A 17,126-nucleotide genomic window follows, 5' to 3' on the forward strand; every position below is an offset into this window, starting at 1 on the left:
CCCAGGATGCTTTCTTCTAGTTCCATCCATTTGCCTGGGAATTTCAAGATTCCATTGCTTTTTTCTGCTGAGTAGTACTCCATTGTATTAAAGAAGATACCAGAAAATGGAAAGATCTCCCATGCTCTTGGATAGGTAGAATTAACATAGTAAAAATGGCAATCCTGCCAAAAGCAATCTACAGATTCAATGCAATCCCCATCAAAATCCCAACACAGTTTTTCAGAGACATTGAAAGAACAATTCTCAACTTTGTATGGAAAAATAAAAAATCCAGGATAGCCAAAACAACTCTTTACAATAAAGGATCTTCTGGAGGCATCACCATCCCTGACAATTAATGTGTACAAAATATATTTAAGTAAATGTTTTAAGCAGGAATCATAAAATTGCCAAAATACAGTGTAAATACCCAACATCAGTATGCCCCAGGAGGTGAAAGTTACAGGCACTTTGCTGTTTATTCACCATATCTCTGACTCCTCTCTTGCACATCTTCACTTATCTGTTCATCTCAGCATCTCTGGTTACACTTTATGCATCTAAATTCCATCATCCTCTCTAGGTTTCTCCATTGATTCTTTTACAGTGTGTAGGTCTGAAGTTTACAGTGCATATTCAAGAGTCTTTTTTTCTTCTGGGGTGCATAGATATAAACAGCTCTTCTTTACTTTCCCTTCCTTTCAAATTCATAGTATTAAAGTATTAAAAAGAAAACACATATACACACAGATATGATGTGATAAAACACAGAATAATTTTTAAAACTACAAATGATTTGTACATTGCAGTTACTAAAACATGTGTTATAATTAACATTTTATTATAATAAAAAGTTATCTGAGGCTTATCTTACATCTGATTTGAGCAAACATAATCATCTGTTTATATATTTTTATTAAAATAGGTATGCATATGTGAGAATTATCTATTTAATTAAATTGCAACTCTACCTCTCAAGTGTTTTTTTTTGCACTTGATTTTACATCCTTGTTCCTGAGGCTGTAAATCAGGGGGTTAAGCATGGGGATCACAAGAGTATAAAACAATGAGGTCATTTTGTCTTGATCCAGGGAATAAGCAGAACTTGGCCTAAAATACATGAAGAGCATTGTTCCCTGGAAAATTGCAACAGCAGTCAGATAGGAGGTGCAGGTGGAGAAAGCTTTGAACCTCCCCTCAGCAGAATGGATCTTCAAGACTGATGAGATGATGTAACCAAAAGAGACAAGGACTCCTGAGATGGTGCTCAGCTCAATAAATCCAAATAGGGTGAATATGACTAGTTCACTGACCTCTGTGTCTAAGCAAGACAGTAATAGTAGAGGAGGGACATCACAGAAGAAATGGTTATCTCTTTGGACCCACAGAAACACAAGCGAAATGTCAATGTTGTATGTGTCAAAGCATCTACCATTCCAACCAGATAAACCACAGCCAGGAGCTGATAGCATACCAATCTGGACATGTCTACTGCATATAGCAAGGGGTTACTGATGGCCTTGTACCTATCAAAAGCCATCACTGCCAGCAACACACACTCAGCATCTGTAAAAATGCAGAAAATGAAGAACTGAAGAGCACAGCCAACAAATGGTATTGCTCTTGGCCACAAGGCCCACCAGCATTTTGGGGCCAACTGCAGTAGAATAGCAGATGTCAGAGAAAGAGAGGTGGCTGAGGAAAAAGTACATAGGAGTGTGAAGCTGGGGGGTCCATTCTGATCAATGCAATCATTCCAAGATTTTCAATGAGAATAATGAGATAAACAATTAGAAAAGCAGTAAATAAAATCACCTTCATTACAGGGTTATTGGTAATTCCCAAGAGAAGGAACTCAGTGGCTGAGCAGTTCCCAACCTCCATTCTTCTTTGTTTTGTAAACTGTTTCCAAATATTCAAAAGGATAAGTTAGAGATTGCTTTACATCATACAGGGTTTCCCTATGTAGCTCTGGCTGTCCTAAAACTTGTTATGTACACCATGCTGCACTTGATCTCACAGAGATCGTGCATCAGCCTCTGGAGTTCTGGGCTTAAAGATGTGCACCACACCCACTCAGGTCAATATTTTTTTCTTTAAATTCTTTCATTTATTCTCAGTAAAAAGCATAGGCGAATATTTTTAAAGGCACATTATTATAAATGCCTAATGTAAATTTTCCTTAATACATAGTTCATGTAACTGAATTATCTTGATGATTCTTACCCACTATTAGGCAGTATATTTGAATAAGTTAAATATTGACCCTCCATTTTCACAATGATATAAAAATAACAAAGACAGATAAGTTCAGAAGATAAAAGGGACCAAAATTCATTTGTTTAATTAAAAGAACATATTCAATGCTTCAAGAAATATACATTAATAAGTGGAAATTATTCTGATGATAATTTAGTATCAAGGTTTTACTGAATAATCAATTCTGTTTCGACTACATGTTCTACTAGTTGCCTTTACTGATTTGTCAAGGTGTTTATAATCCCTTTGTTAAATTTACCAGCTTCCAAAAGATGAATGATAAAACATTTGGAAAGTGTGAAGACATCAAACAATCTAGGATAACAGACTCTACTAAGTACAATGACGTCTTACTTGTTCTTCACTTAGAAGAGTTGTCAAAGTGTAAATGGAAAGATTCAATAACAGTTACAGATGTCAGGTCCTCTCCTTCATGTTTGCAATCATGTGTGCACATAAGTATGTCAGAGGACTTGTATGAGTCTGTCTTCTGATCTTCTGATGTGTAATTTGGAATGTAGATGGAAGTCTGATTCTTACTTTTTTATACGTAATACTGTATTCTTTCCATATATCCTGGAAAAAAATATATATACATATATACACATGCATACATATATATATATATATATATATATGTATGCATGTGTATATATGTATGTATGTGCATATATATGACTATTTGGATTATTAATTGTATTATTATTTAGTAAAACACAATTTTAAATTACATGTACATTATCACTGTACAGTTATTTGAAGCATAATGATTTATTGATGGCTTCAGAATAAATATGAATAAATGAATCCTTTTTAAAATATATATACAAATAATAAGTGAAGTCATTAGAACACAGATAGTACTAACAGGAAGATATCATTGCCCATTAGATTGTATATTATGTTTAACTGCATGAGTCTCTCACACATTACCCAATGACAATTCCTCAGTTTTTCTAAGAAAGCTGAATTATTTAAACACAAATAAATGATTACTAAATAAATAAGAATGCAGGAATGAAGGAAGAAAGAAAATAACATACCTGAGATGAGTTTTTCTGGTCTCATCAGTGACACATAAATAATATGTAGGTGATTTTATTTTCATTAAGAGGCTACTGGGACTTATATATATGAAAAACCTCTTCCTTTGATACACTCATTCATCAATGGTTAATTAGAATTCTTGGTGATCTTTTCCCCCAGAAATACTATGGAAACTTCAAGAAGAGTTGAAATTATGTTTTTATATGTACTGTAAGAACTAATTAGCATCATTGATATCCTTACTTCAGGTCAAATAAAGGTTACACAAACAACACAATTCTATTCAGCAAACACAAAAATGTTCGTATTCCAAATTGATGTATACTGTAATGTTTTTTAGGATATTACAGTAATAATCCATGGAGAGAAAATATAGTATATGTATATATATCTAGATTAAATTCATTTTTGCAGTAAGATATTGAAGTGGAAATATATTATATATAACCAAATAATATGCTAACTCCTTTCCAGTCTTCTTCTTGGTTATTCCATCAGCAAGGACAAGTAATAGTATTAAGCTATGAATATCATAGCATTAGACATTTAACCCATTCATAATTGCTACAATATTTATGTAATGCTTGTCATAAGGTAGTGGTAAAGATAAAATGACATAATTTAGAGTTTTATAACTGGAGAACTGATGAAGATTTTATTTGAATGTTAAGGTTTGTATAACAAGAACATTGACTCATACACAAGTCTAGGGATTTTTAAGCCTATATTTCATTTATAAATATTTTCAAGTAACCCACACAATGCAATATCAAACCTATAAATTCAGGGAGATAATGCTTACTATTAGACCAGTTTATATTGGACTATTTTGAAACAAGATAAATTGTATTTTATCAAAACATATGATTCATACCATGAGTCAAATATACAAAAAACCTGAGATTCGCTACAAACTGAAGAAACATTAACAGGCTGTCATCACAAAAATGTATTTAGAATATACAAAGAATACATAAATTCAATTTAAAATAAAGATCTTGCCTTAAATACCAGCACTCGGGAGACAGAGGCAGACGGATCTCTGTGAGTTCAAGGCCAGCCTGGTCTCCACAGCGAGTGCCAAGATAGGCTCCAAAGCTACACAGAGAAACCCTCTCAACAAACCAAAAAGAAAAAGAAAAAGAACAGATCTCATTTGTTAATTTTTTTGAATTTTTCATTTAAATATATTCTTCTCTCATACAATATAGCCCAACCACAGTTTTCCTTCCCTCCACTCCTCCTAGCCTCCCCTGTCCCCATTCTCCCCAAAGATACACTTCCCCTCTGTTTCCTATTTATAAAAGCAAAGGCCTGCAAAAGGTGACATCAAAACAAGCTACAGTAAGATAGAATGAAAGCCTAAAAGTTTTGCTCATCAGTTGGTAGAATTTTGGTTTCTTACTACTTACTTCATACCCACTTTACCTAAACATATGAATTCATATAACCCTCAAAATAGTCTTTAATCATTATAAGAGAAAAAGACAGGGCAAGGCATGGAAATTTGCATACTATAATCACAGGCAGTTAACTTGCTTGCTTATGTTATGTTTCATATGAGGCTTTCTGCCATGTTGTTGATTGGCTTTGTATGAGCTATTAATTCAAAGACTATATTCTGGCAAATTCACAAAAGTGGGACATCTGAAATCTAGAACATGCTGCTTCAGTGAATGGTGCAGTATTATTTTATCTGTCATAGAGATCAAGGTTTTTACATCTTTTCCTCTGTTTATAAGGAGAAAACCAATTGCTGAATTCACTTCTGAAAGGATCATTAGTCAGGATATCACCTACTTATATCATATTTTTGTGAGTTAAAAATCTCAGGATATGGAGATACTAAATATAATTTATTAATTAACAGGCTTGTCAGACATGCTTTGGATAAAGGGGATTAGCTCAGAACTATTGCATAGATGGAAACTTATACAGCCTCTTATCTCAACCGAGTATCCTTCAGAATTACTTTGTAATGAAAGTGTAGGCATTTCTTAGGCTTCACAACTCTTTTGAATTCCATCATAATAGGGCATTATTTTACACTGGCAGATAGAAACGTAAGACAGCCAATTTCCCCCCCTAAATCAGGGTTTCTCTGTGAGTCCTGGAACTGACTCTGTAGACCAGGGTGGCCTCGAACTTCAAGATCTGTCTGCCTCTGCCTCCAAAGGGTGGGATTAAAAATGTGTGACACCACTGCCCAGATGACCACCATTGTTTTAAAGATTCCTATTTAATATAAAATTAATAAGTATCTTTGTATCTTTCATGGCCCATCAAATATGTATCTGTAGGGAAACAATTTCTTCAGGATATTACATGTGATTACCTGGCCTGTCAACATTTCTTAGTGCATGAAGTGAGGTTTCAACCACCCCAGAGGAACTGTTGTTATTTATTGGAATCTGGGAGGGGAGAAGTCGTAGTCTTCAGAGATACAGATACCATGAATTTTCTTGTGCTCTAATCAATAAACTCCCCAAAATGATCACTCATTAAGCTCTAATTAAAGTCAGAAAATCACAAGAAAAATGCCTGAGGTTATGAATGTATTTTTTGAAGAATAAGAATTTGTTCATGGGTGGAGAGAAGGCAATGAGAGATGACTATGATCACAGTACATTATACTTATAAGGCCACATGAAATTGTCAAAGAATAAATATTTAAAAGACAGAAAATAACTTTTCATTTGTTAATTCATTAAGTATTCACAAACATTTCATATAATTTCTTTTTGTTTGTTTATTTGTTTCATGGGTGCTAGGGATCAAAACTTGGGTCCTCATTCTTGAACAATAAGCTCTTTACCCATTGAATAACATCCAAAGTTTCCTCCTCCTTGGATTCTTATAAAAACTGGCAAACAATTGAAATCCATGCCATCCATACCTTCATCTTCTGATCTACATTTCGACTACATTAGATTTTCTATGGTTGAAATTGTTTTTCATTTTATATTCTCTCTCTCTCAAGTTTTTTCTCAAAGGAATGAGTACTCCATGAGAATGGGCATTTTTATTGAATAGTTTGATTAATTCTTTCAAAATATCATACAAGGGATCCAATACCTGACACTGCCAAAGGTCAAGTATCTTAGACTAGATAGGTCATGGGCCTAGGGAAAACATAATAACATAATAATATTGTAAGATTTTTAAAAGAGATTTTGTGTGAATGTTTGTGTGTGTTGCATTTGGATTTGTCACTTGCTACACTTGTAAAAATTTATTGACATGTAGTACTTTTTCAAGAAATGTTATGTTAGCTAACATCAAATTTTATTTCTTCTTTGTTTTCACTTTCTGTATTCAACATATGGTGATAATGATTTTACTTCTGGACCTTGGCCAAAAAGTCTTTACATTGAAACATTAGATATATTTACTCAAGAAGGAAAATAAATTTAAATAATATTTTAAGTAGTTTATTATACACAATGATTATGATATTTAACCAAGAACAGATTTGGAGAAGAAAGGAAATCTTCCAGAAAGAAATAATTTCATCATTCATAGCCACTTTGCCAGGGTCTTTTTAACTGGACACATTTTTTTTTTATGATTTAACCAAACAACTTCAACATTAAATGAAATTAGAAAGATAATTATTTCTTTTATTTTTAATATTATACTCACTATTTCCTTCCTCCAACATCTTTCAACTATCCCTGTTATGTCTCTTTCAAATGCATGGCACCCTTTTCGTTGATTGGTGATACATACTTAACTTTAAGGCCACAGATTCTGACTATGCCCATAAAGTTTTAACTACAAGACTGAATAAACATGAGGGGAACAAGGACAACAATAGACATACAAAAGTGAATGGGAAAACCTCATAGCCAAAGCTCTACACAAAAACCCACAAGCAAGTAAGGGATGTTCAGCATGGAAAAAATAGTCTTTGTGAAAAAATTGGTGTGTGAAAAAAAACACCAATTAGTTATCCAGTGTCAATTGATTAGCCCTGAAATCATACCTATGAATAACATTTTTACAGACTGAGCAGTTTATATTTAGGAGTATGCATGTACAAAAAAATCCCCTTCAATTACTCTCTGCATCCTCTCCTGATGGGTCTTCATGGACGTTAAAATGACAAGGCTTTCTTTATCTCAATGCCTATCTTTGTGTTAATCTGTATGGCTGTGTATGTAAATGTTTCTTCTCACAATCTCCCCAACATACAAATTTTAGGCTTGGTACTTGTATCTCTAAGCAGCAAAACCTACTTCTTGCACACTAATTTTAAGCATCCACATTAAATACTAGCCTACATTTCATTTATTTCAGGAGATGAGGCTGATTAAAAAATTTTCAATATATATTTTAAGGGTCTAGCTTCCAGTAGTGAAGGAAATTCACCAGGAAATAAAGTATTGGATTTACCATAAAATATAATGCATAAGAGATGCAAAAAGTGTCAATAAACATTTGTAACTTAGTATAATAAACACAAATAGAACAAAAACTCAATGAAATAGGTATAATAGGAATGACTGGGAAAATTTTACAGTTAAGAAACACTTATGTTAATATGAGGTATACAAAAAATCATATACTTGACCTGGGTGGTGGTGGTGCATGGCTTTAATCCCAATACTCAGGAAGCAAAGGCAGGTAGATCTCTGAGTTCAAGGCCAGCCTGGTCTACACAATGTGTTCCAGGAAAGCCAGCACCACACAGAGAAATCCTGTTTCAAACAAACAAACAAGAAAAAAAAAAAACAGGAAAAATCATACATTTACATATATGCTATATCTAATTACAAGCACAAACACAACATTTATTAAAGTAAAAGCAAAATAAAAATTTATTTTATGTGTCATCAGTACAATTTTCCAGAAAGAACAATCTGTTAAGTTACTGAACATGTACATTTAATAGACTTGCTTAGAACCAAGTTTTTGTTTTCAGTTTTTGCAGGGCCTCTTTAACATCCTTGTTCCTTGGGCTGTAAACCAGAGGGTTTAGCATGGGAATTACAAGAGTGTAAAACACTGAGGTCATTTTGTCTTGATCTAGAGAATAAGAAAAACTTGGCCAGAAATACATGAACAGCATTGTGCCCTGAAAAATTGCAACTGCTGTTAAATGGGAGGTGCAGATGGAAAAAGCTTTGAACCTCCCCTCAGCAGAATGGATCTTCAGGACTGATAAGATATAACAATAGGAGACAAGGACTCCCTAGATAGCACTCAGTTCAATGAAACCAAACACAGTAAATAAGGCCAGTTCATTGACTTGTATGTCTGAGCACCAGAGAAGATAGAGTAGGGGCAAATCACAAAAGAAGAGGTTGATATCTTTGGACCCACAGAAACACAAGCGAAGTGTCAATGTTGTGTGTATCACAGCATCTACAATACCCACCAAGTAAACCACAGCCAGTAGTTGGTAGCACACCTTGCTGGACATGTCTACTGCATATAACAATGGGTTGCTGATTGCCTTGTATCGATCAAATGCCATCATTGCCAGCAGCATATACTCCACATCTGTAAAGATGCAGAAAATGAAGAACTGCAGAACACATCTAAGAAAAGGAATTGAATTGCTGCTCTTGGCAAGCAGTTCTACTAACATCTTAGGGCAAACAGCAGTGGAATAGCAGACATCACAGAAAGAGAGGTGGCTGAGGAAGAAATACATTGTCGTGTGAAGCTGGTGATCCACTCTAATCAGAATGATGGATTCCATGGTTTTCAATAAGAGCATGGAGATAAATATTTAAGAATGTGGTAAATAAAATCACTTTGATCACAGGGTTATTGGTAATTCCCAAGAAAAGGAACTCAGTGGCTGAGCAGTTCCCAACCTCCATTCTTCTTTGTTTTGTAAACTGTTTCCAAATGATCAAGAGAATTATTGATTAGATATTCTTTTTTGCATGTTTGAGTATTATGTGTTATAATTTATTTCTAGAGTTATTTATCATCAAAAACATAGTCTTGGCTCTTTAAAAGAGGCAATATCATAAATATTTCTAACTTAAGAGGGCCCACTTATTTCATAATAAACACAGTTCAGCAAACTCATACTTCTTGACCACTTATCCATTATTATAGCATGATAGAACCAAACTTCAGGTCCACAATCAAAATAATATGAAAGAAATATCAGTGCAAGACTGAAAAGCCAGAAGATAAATGAGGAAATATTTCATTGCTTGACAAAAATATCACATTTATTGTCTTATTCAGGAAGTATTAATTTTAGTAGTTTTGGTGGTATTATATATAAATTAATGGGTAAAAATTATTCTGATAATATTTATTGTCAATTTTTCCTAAAAAGTCAAATGAGTTTTGGCTATACCCATCACATGGTGCTACTTTGATAATGAATTTTAAAATCTTATGATGTTTCATCTACTACTGAAATATGCATCCCTCAGATTAGTACAGGAGACTGCTTTCTGAACATAACACCAGTAGCACAAACATTGAGATCAACAATTCATAAGTAGGACCCCTGAAACTAAGAAGCTTCTGTAAAGCAAAGTACACAATCAGCAAGACAAAATGCCAGCCCACAGAATGGGAAAGGATATTCATCATCCCCACATCTGACAGAGGGCTGATCACCAAAATATACAAATTAACTCAAGAAGATAGCAACCAAAACACCAAACAACACAATTAAAAGATGGAGTACAGAACTAAATAGAGGATTCTCAACAGAGGAATCCAAAATGGCTGAAAGACACTTGAGAAAGTGTTCTACATCCTTAACTATCAGGGAAATGCAACTCAAAACCACTCTGAGATACCATGTTACTCCTGTCAGAATGGCTAAAATCAATAACACCAAAGAGAATCTATGCTGGAGAGGATGTGGAGAAAGAGGGACTCTCCTCCATTGCTGGTGGGAGTGCAAATTTGTACAGCCACTTTGGAAAGCAGTATGGCGGTTTCTCAGGAAAATGGGAATCAGTCTACCACAAGATCCAGAAATTCCTCTCTTGGGTGTATACCCAAAGAATGCAAACTCATACAACAAGGACATATGTTCAACTATGTTCATAGCAGCATTATTAGTAATAGCCATAACCTGGAAGCCATCTAGATGGCCTCAAATAAAGAATGGATAGAGAAAATGTGGTACATTTTACACAATGGAGTAGTACTACTCAGCAGAAAAAAACAATGGAATCTTGAAATTCGCAGGCAAATAGAAGGAACTAGAAGAAATCATCCTGAGTGAGGTAACCCAATCACAAAAAGATAAACATGGTATGTACTCACTCATTTTTGATTTTTAGACATAGAGCAAAGGATCACTAGTCTACAGTCCACACTGCCAGAGGAGCTAGGAAAGAAGGAGGATCCCAAGAGAAAATTGCATAGTCCCTTGAAGAAGGGGATAGGGACAAGAACCCCTGACCAAATGGGAGCCCAGGGGCATGGAGAGGAAGGAGAGCCTTCATCCTGTTTGAAGCAGAAACAGTCACCCACAGCTAAGCACTGAACCTTACTGCTGGAATTAAGTTGTGGAGAGGGAGGAGGGATGAGCAACGGAGCCAAGACGGGGCTGGAGAGTCCTGCAGAAACAGTGTAACTGACCTTCTAATAGCATGGAGACCCTTGTTATAAAGCTGGGGAACCAGCATTGGACTAAACCAAGCACTCTGAATGTGGGTGCCAGCTAGGAGGTCAAGACAATCTATGGGACCTCTAACAGTGAAGCCAGTCTTTATCCCTAGAGCACAAATGGACTTTGGGAGCACATTCCCAATGGAGGGATACTATTGTAACCCAGATACAGTAAGGAGGACCTAAGCCTTCCCCCAGAGGATATGACAGACTTTGAAGGTAAGTTGTGGGGGGCCTCACTATCCCTGAGGAGGAGTTGGGGAGTGGGTTTGTTGGTGTTGCTGGGGAACATGGGAGGATGAGAGGGCAAGGGAATGGGGGGATGGATATGTTAATATGAGTAGTAATTAAAAAATTTAAATAAAATTATTATGTAAAAATCCTGGCTAAAAGATTAATAACCAAAACCTCTACAAACACACACACACACACACACACACACACACACACACACCGAGTCATATAATTCACACAATTTTAGAAAGAAAATATCCTTGCACATTAGGTTGAGAATTACATTTAACTGAGAAAGCCTGCATGAAATTAATTTTCACCTTATTTAATAATGATTTTTTTCTATTTTTGCAATGGAAATATCTGTATATTCCATATTGATTAAATAGAGTTACTTTAAAAATCCTATCTGTGAAGTTTTTGTCCATATCAGTGTTATGTGAATTTATGTAGAAAGTATTTTATTTCTGCACAGTGACTGTTGGGATTTTCATCTGACGATACTCCTCTCTTTTAGTCATAAATGTCTAATTAGACTTCTGGTTGGAAATTTCCCCCTAATAATACTGCAGGCAGCTTATTAAATATTGACATTTTATTAATTTCCCTTTGTTAACTGACTTAGTCATCATTGTTGAAACACCTATTTTATGTCAAAAAAGGAAAGATACATAATGAAATCGCTTCCTACAAACACAAAACATCTAATTTTCCAAACTTTCTTAACTTTTCAATGGGCTCTCTGGCTAGTAAAATAAAATCTCATAGAGACAGAATGAAACCCATTTATAAATAATATATATTTTGTCTTGTTTTATGTAAAAGAAAGTTGAAGTAGTGTTTTATTTGTGTGTGGGCAAATAGGCCATCTAATTTTATTCTTTTAGGTAGTCATTCCAGAAGCAAGGATGAAGGAAGAGTTAGGCTCCTGAAATATAACTACATCATTAATTTTGCTACCATAGTGTCTGGTAATATTGTGTTAGGGTAATTCTCTGTCACTGGTAGATATGAATGAATGAAATATTTTAAAGACGTGCATGGAAATATCTAAAATAGATGGCAACTTTGATATATTACCAACTGCATTTCCTTTAGCTTATATTCAGTATAAATACTATAAAGTAGTTTCACAAAATGAAGTTTCAAATACTTGAATTCAGAGACATTATGCATACAACCAGATCAAAAATTGGGGTTGATATTTTTGTAGCTTATTTATTCAACATCCAATTCGTTTAAATTAGGGGCACATGAAGTTCAAATTATTTTTTAAATGCTGCATTAGAAAGACAGGTCAATTGCTTGAACTTGTGCAAAGGTTAAATTTTTCTTTACATTTCAACATATTTCAAACAATGCCTTCTGTCATGTTGAACATTTAACATTTAGGACTATACATCTAAAGTAAGAAATATTTGTCACCTTAAATTGAGCAACAACAGTGAAAAAGTCAGAAATATGCATTCCAATCATTGCCAGATTCAGTTATGTTTGAATCCTACTATCTTGTTTAGAGGTCAGGGTTTTCATTATCTTTGTACAGTAGTAAGGCCAGGAAGAGGCCAAATTATATTTTGTGAGGGAAAGCGCAGTTTCTAGGGGCTCTGCACTTATAAATTAATTGAATCTCAAGGACTTCAATGTCTAATTTCATTTTGAGGATTAGAATTTCAATATATAAGGAAGAAACCATGGTAATATTCATATGTTATAATTTTTAAAGTTTAATGGTTGATAAAATATTGATGAGGTAGAAATAAAACAGTTTATTATAAAGGAAGAATCTTTCAAAATTACTTTTTTTTCCTGGTGTCTTCCAGACTGAAAACAAGAAGCACTTCCTTGGCTTTATTTCTCTAGTGAAATGTTGTTATAGGCAATATTTCACACTGGCAGGGAAAAGCTCTGAGGCAGTCTACTATATTCATCTTGTCTAATCAGTGTACAATTAGCAATGTCCTATGGCTTAGGTCTTTAAAAGATAATGTTGCTATTTCCCAGAAAGCACTTAAGCTATAAAAAAATTTGAACGAGTTAAGATGAAAAGTAAAAGTAAATATATATATTTAAAGGGCCAACTTAACATCATTAGTGTGTATTCAGCACCTCAGTGCCCACAAAAATTTAATAGATTTTTCAAGAAATGTTCATCTGTATACTTTTGTGTGTGTGCATGTCATATAATATCCTTCAATAATTATACCAACACCCAATACATAATAAAATACTGTGTTATCTAGTATCTTGTTTTGTTACTTTTGTCACATCCTTTTACCAAACATGATGTTTGAGTTTTAAGTGCAGGAATGCAATGCTTCAACATATAGTAAAAACATAAATGCTTTAATATGTAAAATTATACATTTTTCCAATTTTGAGTTCTATCATTTACTTGTCGTAGCTACTGCCACTAAAATATACCTTTAATACTATACTAAATGGGGCTATACAGATTTTAATGTTTAATGATAGTAACCATATTTTATATTACTTACACTTTTATACCTTTTGATTAGAGTATATATTCAACTACTTTGCATGTTTATATATTATGGATTTTCTTCTGTAGCAAAATTAACTCACAGCAGCTGGTACTGCATGTACAATATTTTGGGGAAATATTATGTGAAAATTCCCCTTGATAGATAATTAATTTTCAAATGTTTCCCACATTTTAAAAAGTGCCATTTCCAGAATCATTTATCTAAGTTTTGCTGAAATACAGTTAAATCATTTCCTATTGCTGATTATACTTTACATAACATAGTTTACATTTTTTGCCTATTTGTCCTTATATAGAGGTCAAATTTTAATATTTAAGTATATTGTCATTTTACTGTGCAATAGCATATGTTTGTGTCTTATGTAACACAAAATATGTGTTACAATCTGTTGAAAATTATTCCTTCATTATGAAACAGAGATTCAAAAAGAAGTATTACATTAAAAACATTTAAATGAGTTAATTTTCTTTATTTTTTGCTTAACAGCCCTTTCAACCAAATTTATACATATATTCAATGTACTGTGATCATGTTAATACCATTTTTCAATCTTATCCCAAAAGCACCTACTATTTTTATGCCATTCCTTAACTATTCAATTTACTTTGGCAGTCTCTCTGCACATGTACTGAAGGCCATTTGCTGAGCAGGGGCAATTTAGCAATGGCATCACCACTTCAAAAATAGACACAACCTCTGGCAAAACAAGTTGCAAATTTGGAAATTGGCGATGGGATAAATGAAAATGTGTGGTTGTATTGATCGGTGTATAATTTCCCCAAGTAGAATAGTTCAATGGCTGAGTAATTTTGTACCCCTTAATCAGGGTTAAAAAAATGAATATATATAATATAATATAATATAATATAATATAATATATCCTGACTGTTTGACTGTTTGAACTTCAACAAATCCTGAAATAACTCAAGTATTGTATTCACATTTAAATTTAGGGAATTCATTTTTGTAAACCTGAAGAGGCAGAGGAGTAGACATTTGGATTTTAGCTAAAAAATGAAAAAGAAGCAGCAGCAACAACAGCAGACCATCATAGTAAAGGAAACTAGAGTTGCAGTAACAAAAGGGAAAATATTTTGAATGTTTATAGTGCTCTGTTATATGATAATGTGATGTCATAATAATTAGGGGAAAGGATATGGATCTCATCTTTCCATTTGGTATTATTATGGAATTTCCCAACAGTGGAGCAGAATCATATATGTAAATGACCTTCAATAGGAACTGAGGCTGTAAAATTTGTAGATATTTCCAGAATTTTTATTAGGGTCCAAGAAGACTTGCTGGTAATTCACTCATCACTTAGTTACTTACTCATTTTTCCATTTCTACCAGTAGTTATTGCTATATATGCTTCAGAATCATAGAAGACTGTCAGAAAATATAGGTATGAAGGAATAATTATCGATTAACTCTATAATATGTACATCAAATTTTGAATTCTATGCATATATTTAAAAGGAAATGTAAAATATTAAACATTTGTTTTTAAAAATAAGTGTTACTTTTCTTCTGAGATGGTATAGAGGGTTGTCTGGCCTAATGCACATCAACATAGAATAAACTGCACAAGAATATTTAAGTTTGAAAAAAGTTCATTATAAAATGGAAGTGACTGCCTTCTCAATATGAGGATGAATCACTTCCAAATTTGTGAGTTAACCAAAATGCAAGAAAATAAATCACTTAGATGATAACACATGGTCCTACTTTTGGAAAATTAACTTTTTCAATGCTGCAATCACCTCCTTGTTCCTAAGGCTGTATATCAGAGGATTGAACATGGGAGTAACAATCGTGTAGAACAGGGAGAGCAGTTTGTCAGTTCCTGGAGAATGCATGGACTTTGGCCTTAAATAGGTAATGGTACCAGACCCATAAAACAAAACCACCACCAGCAAATGAGAAGAGCATGTTGAGAAGGCTTTTGCTCGCCCTTTGGCTGTTGGCAACCTCAGGATGGTGGCGATGATTTTACTGTAGGATGTAAGCACCAGTATAAAAGGCAGTGCTGCCACCACCATAACAACCACATAGACAGACAGTTCATGCCCTAAAGTGTCCCCACATGCCAGCTTGAGAATGGGTGGTATATCACAGAAGAAGTGGTCTATTTTATTAGAATTGCAGAATTTCACAGAGAATATCCAACAGGTTTGCCCAATCTGGATTGGGATGCCAATGAGCCAGGAGCCTGTGGCCAGCTGAGTGCATTTTCTGGGGTTCATGACCAGAGGATAGTGCAGAGGGTTGCAGATGGCCACATAGCGATCATAGGACATCACAGCCAAGAGAAAACACTCATTAGTTCCCAACATAAGAAAGAAGCACATCTGCACAGCACAAGCCAGCACAGAGATGTTTCTATCCCGTGTCCAAATGTTGAACAGAATTCTTGGGACAGTAACTGATACATAACAGATTTCCAGGGAAGAAAAATTTGCAAGGAAAAAGTACATGGGTTTCTGCAGTGTAGGGTCAAGTCTAGTTATTAGTATTATGAGGCAATTACCAATGAGGATAATCATGTAAATGATGGAGAACAATGCAGACAGAATCCCTTGGAGTTTGGGAAGATCCTCGAATCCCAGGAGGACAAATTGCATTACTGTGGAAATGTTGGTTTCTGCTACATACTCCTCATGTTTCATTTGTGGGAGTGATTTAGTCAGTCTGAGCCATGTCCAACTTAACTTTGATTCATTTTCTACAATCCAAGAATAGCGTTCATTCTTCATTTCTCCCTTCTCTATAAGAATTTGTTACTATTAATAAGTGTCTTTTCAAAAATCGTATTTCATTCTTCTTGAGAAATTACATTAAAATTGTTCTCATAAAAATTCTTTTATTCATAGTGTTCATTTAAAATCACTATTATTTGTAATCTGAAATATGTTCAACACAGGTTCCTTGAATTTATGCTCATTATTCAAATATGTTTCCAGTGAATCTCAGCTTGTGTTTATTTTACAACCAAATATATCATTTTCAACTAAAATTATTCAGTGATAAATAAAATATCTATACATCTAGTTTTATTAGTTCTTAAAAATTAATAGTAAGGAAGAGAGTACAATAAAATACTTAAATGCCAATGTAAAATCTGCAAAATCAGCTTTCAAATTATTTTTAGATTTTACAGTGAGTAGTGATAATGGCTGAGGTGTTATAAGGCTCAGCAGTAACTCTAAGGGAAAGTTGCACACTCAAATTACATGTTTACTTACTTCATGAAGATTGCCACCTGCTACTCGCATTTGTGACTGTCTCAAATCTCTCATAATTCATTAATTACTGCTAATATAATTCAATGCATTCATTGTTTTCCACTCTGTGTTGTTTTGTTGAAAAATCATCTTTCATGGTAGGATTATATATTTTCATTTCCTTATATCCAAACCTATATGATAAGGGTAATAAATAGTATTATCCAGGCTTAATGTGTGCTAAAAACATTTGACAAATGTAGTTTAGTAC

At 33.9% G+C, this 17,126-nt stretch overlaps 1 protein-coding gene and 2 pseudogenes across 1 annotated transcript; all 3 read right to left on the reverse strand.

Annotated features, from left to right (window-relative positions):
- Window positions 1–936: 936 nt before the first annotated feature.
- On the reverse strand, window positions 937–1,881 carry LOC100775055 (annotated as a pseudogene).
- Window positions 1,882–8,188: 6,307 nt separating this feature from the next.
- On the reverse strand, window positions 8,189–9,134 carry LOC100750574 (annotated as a pseudogene).
- Window positions 9,135–15,355: 6,221 nt separating this feature from the next.
- On the reverse strand, window positions 15,356–16,312 carry LOC100750869 (olfactory receptor 10AG1-like). The gene has a single exon (XM_027421131.1). It carries the CDS (start codon window positions 16,298–16,300, stop codon window positions 15,356–15,358), a length of 945 nt encoding a protein of 314 aa, XP_027276932.1. The 5' UTR covers window positions 16,301–16,312.
- Window positions 16,313–17,126: the final 814 nt, after the last annotated feature.

This window comes from Cricetulus griseus, chromosome 6, assembly GCF_003668045.3.
Source record: "Cricetulus griseus strain 17A/GY chromosome 6, alternate assembly CriGri-PICRH-1.0, whole genome shotgun sequence".
Classification (NCBI taxonomy): domain Eukaryota; kingdom Metazoa; phylum Chordata; class Mammalia; order Rodentia; family Cricetidae; genus Cricetulus; species Cricetulus griseus.

Coding starts and splice junctions, on each gene's coding strand:
- LOC100750869 (XM_027421131.1), bottom strand. CDS start 16,300: ATGAAACATGAGGAGTATGTAGCAGAAACCAACATTTCCACAGTAATG.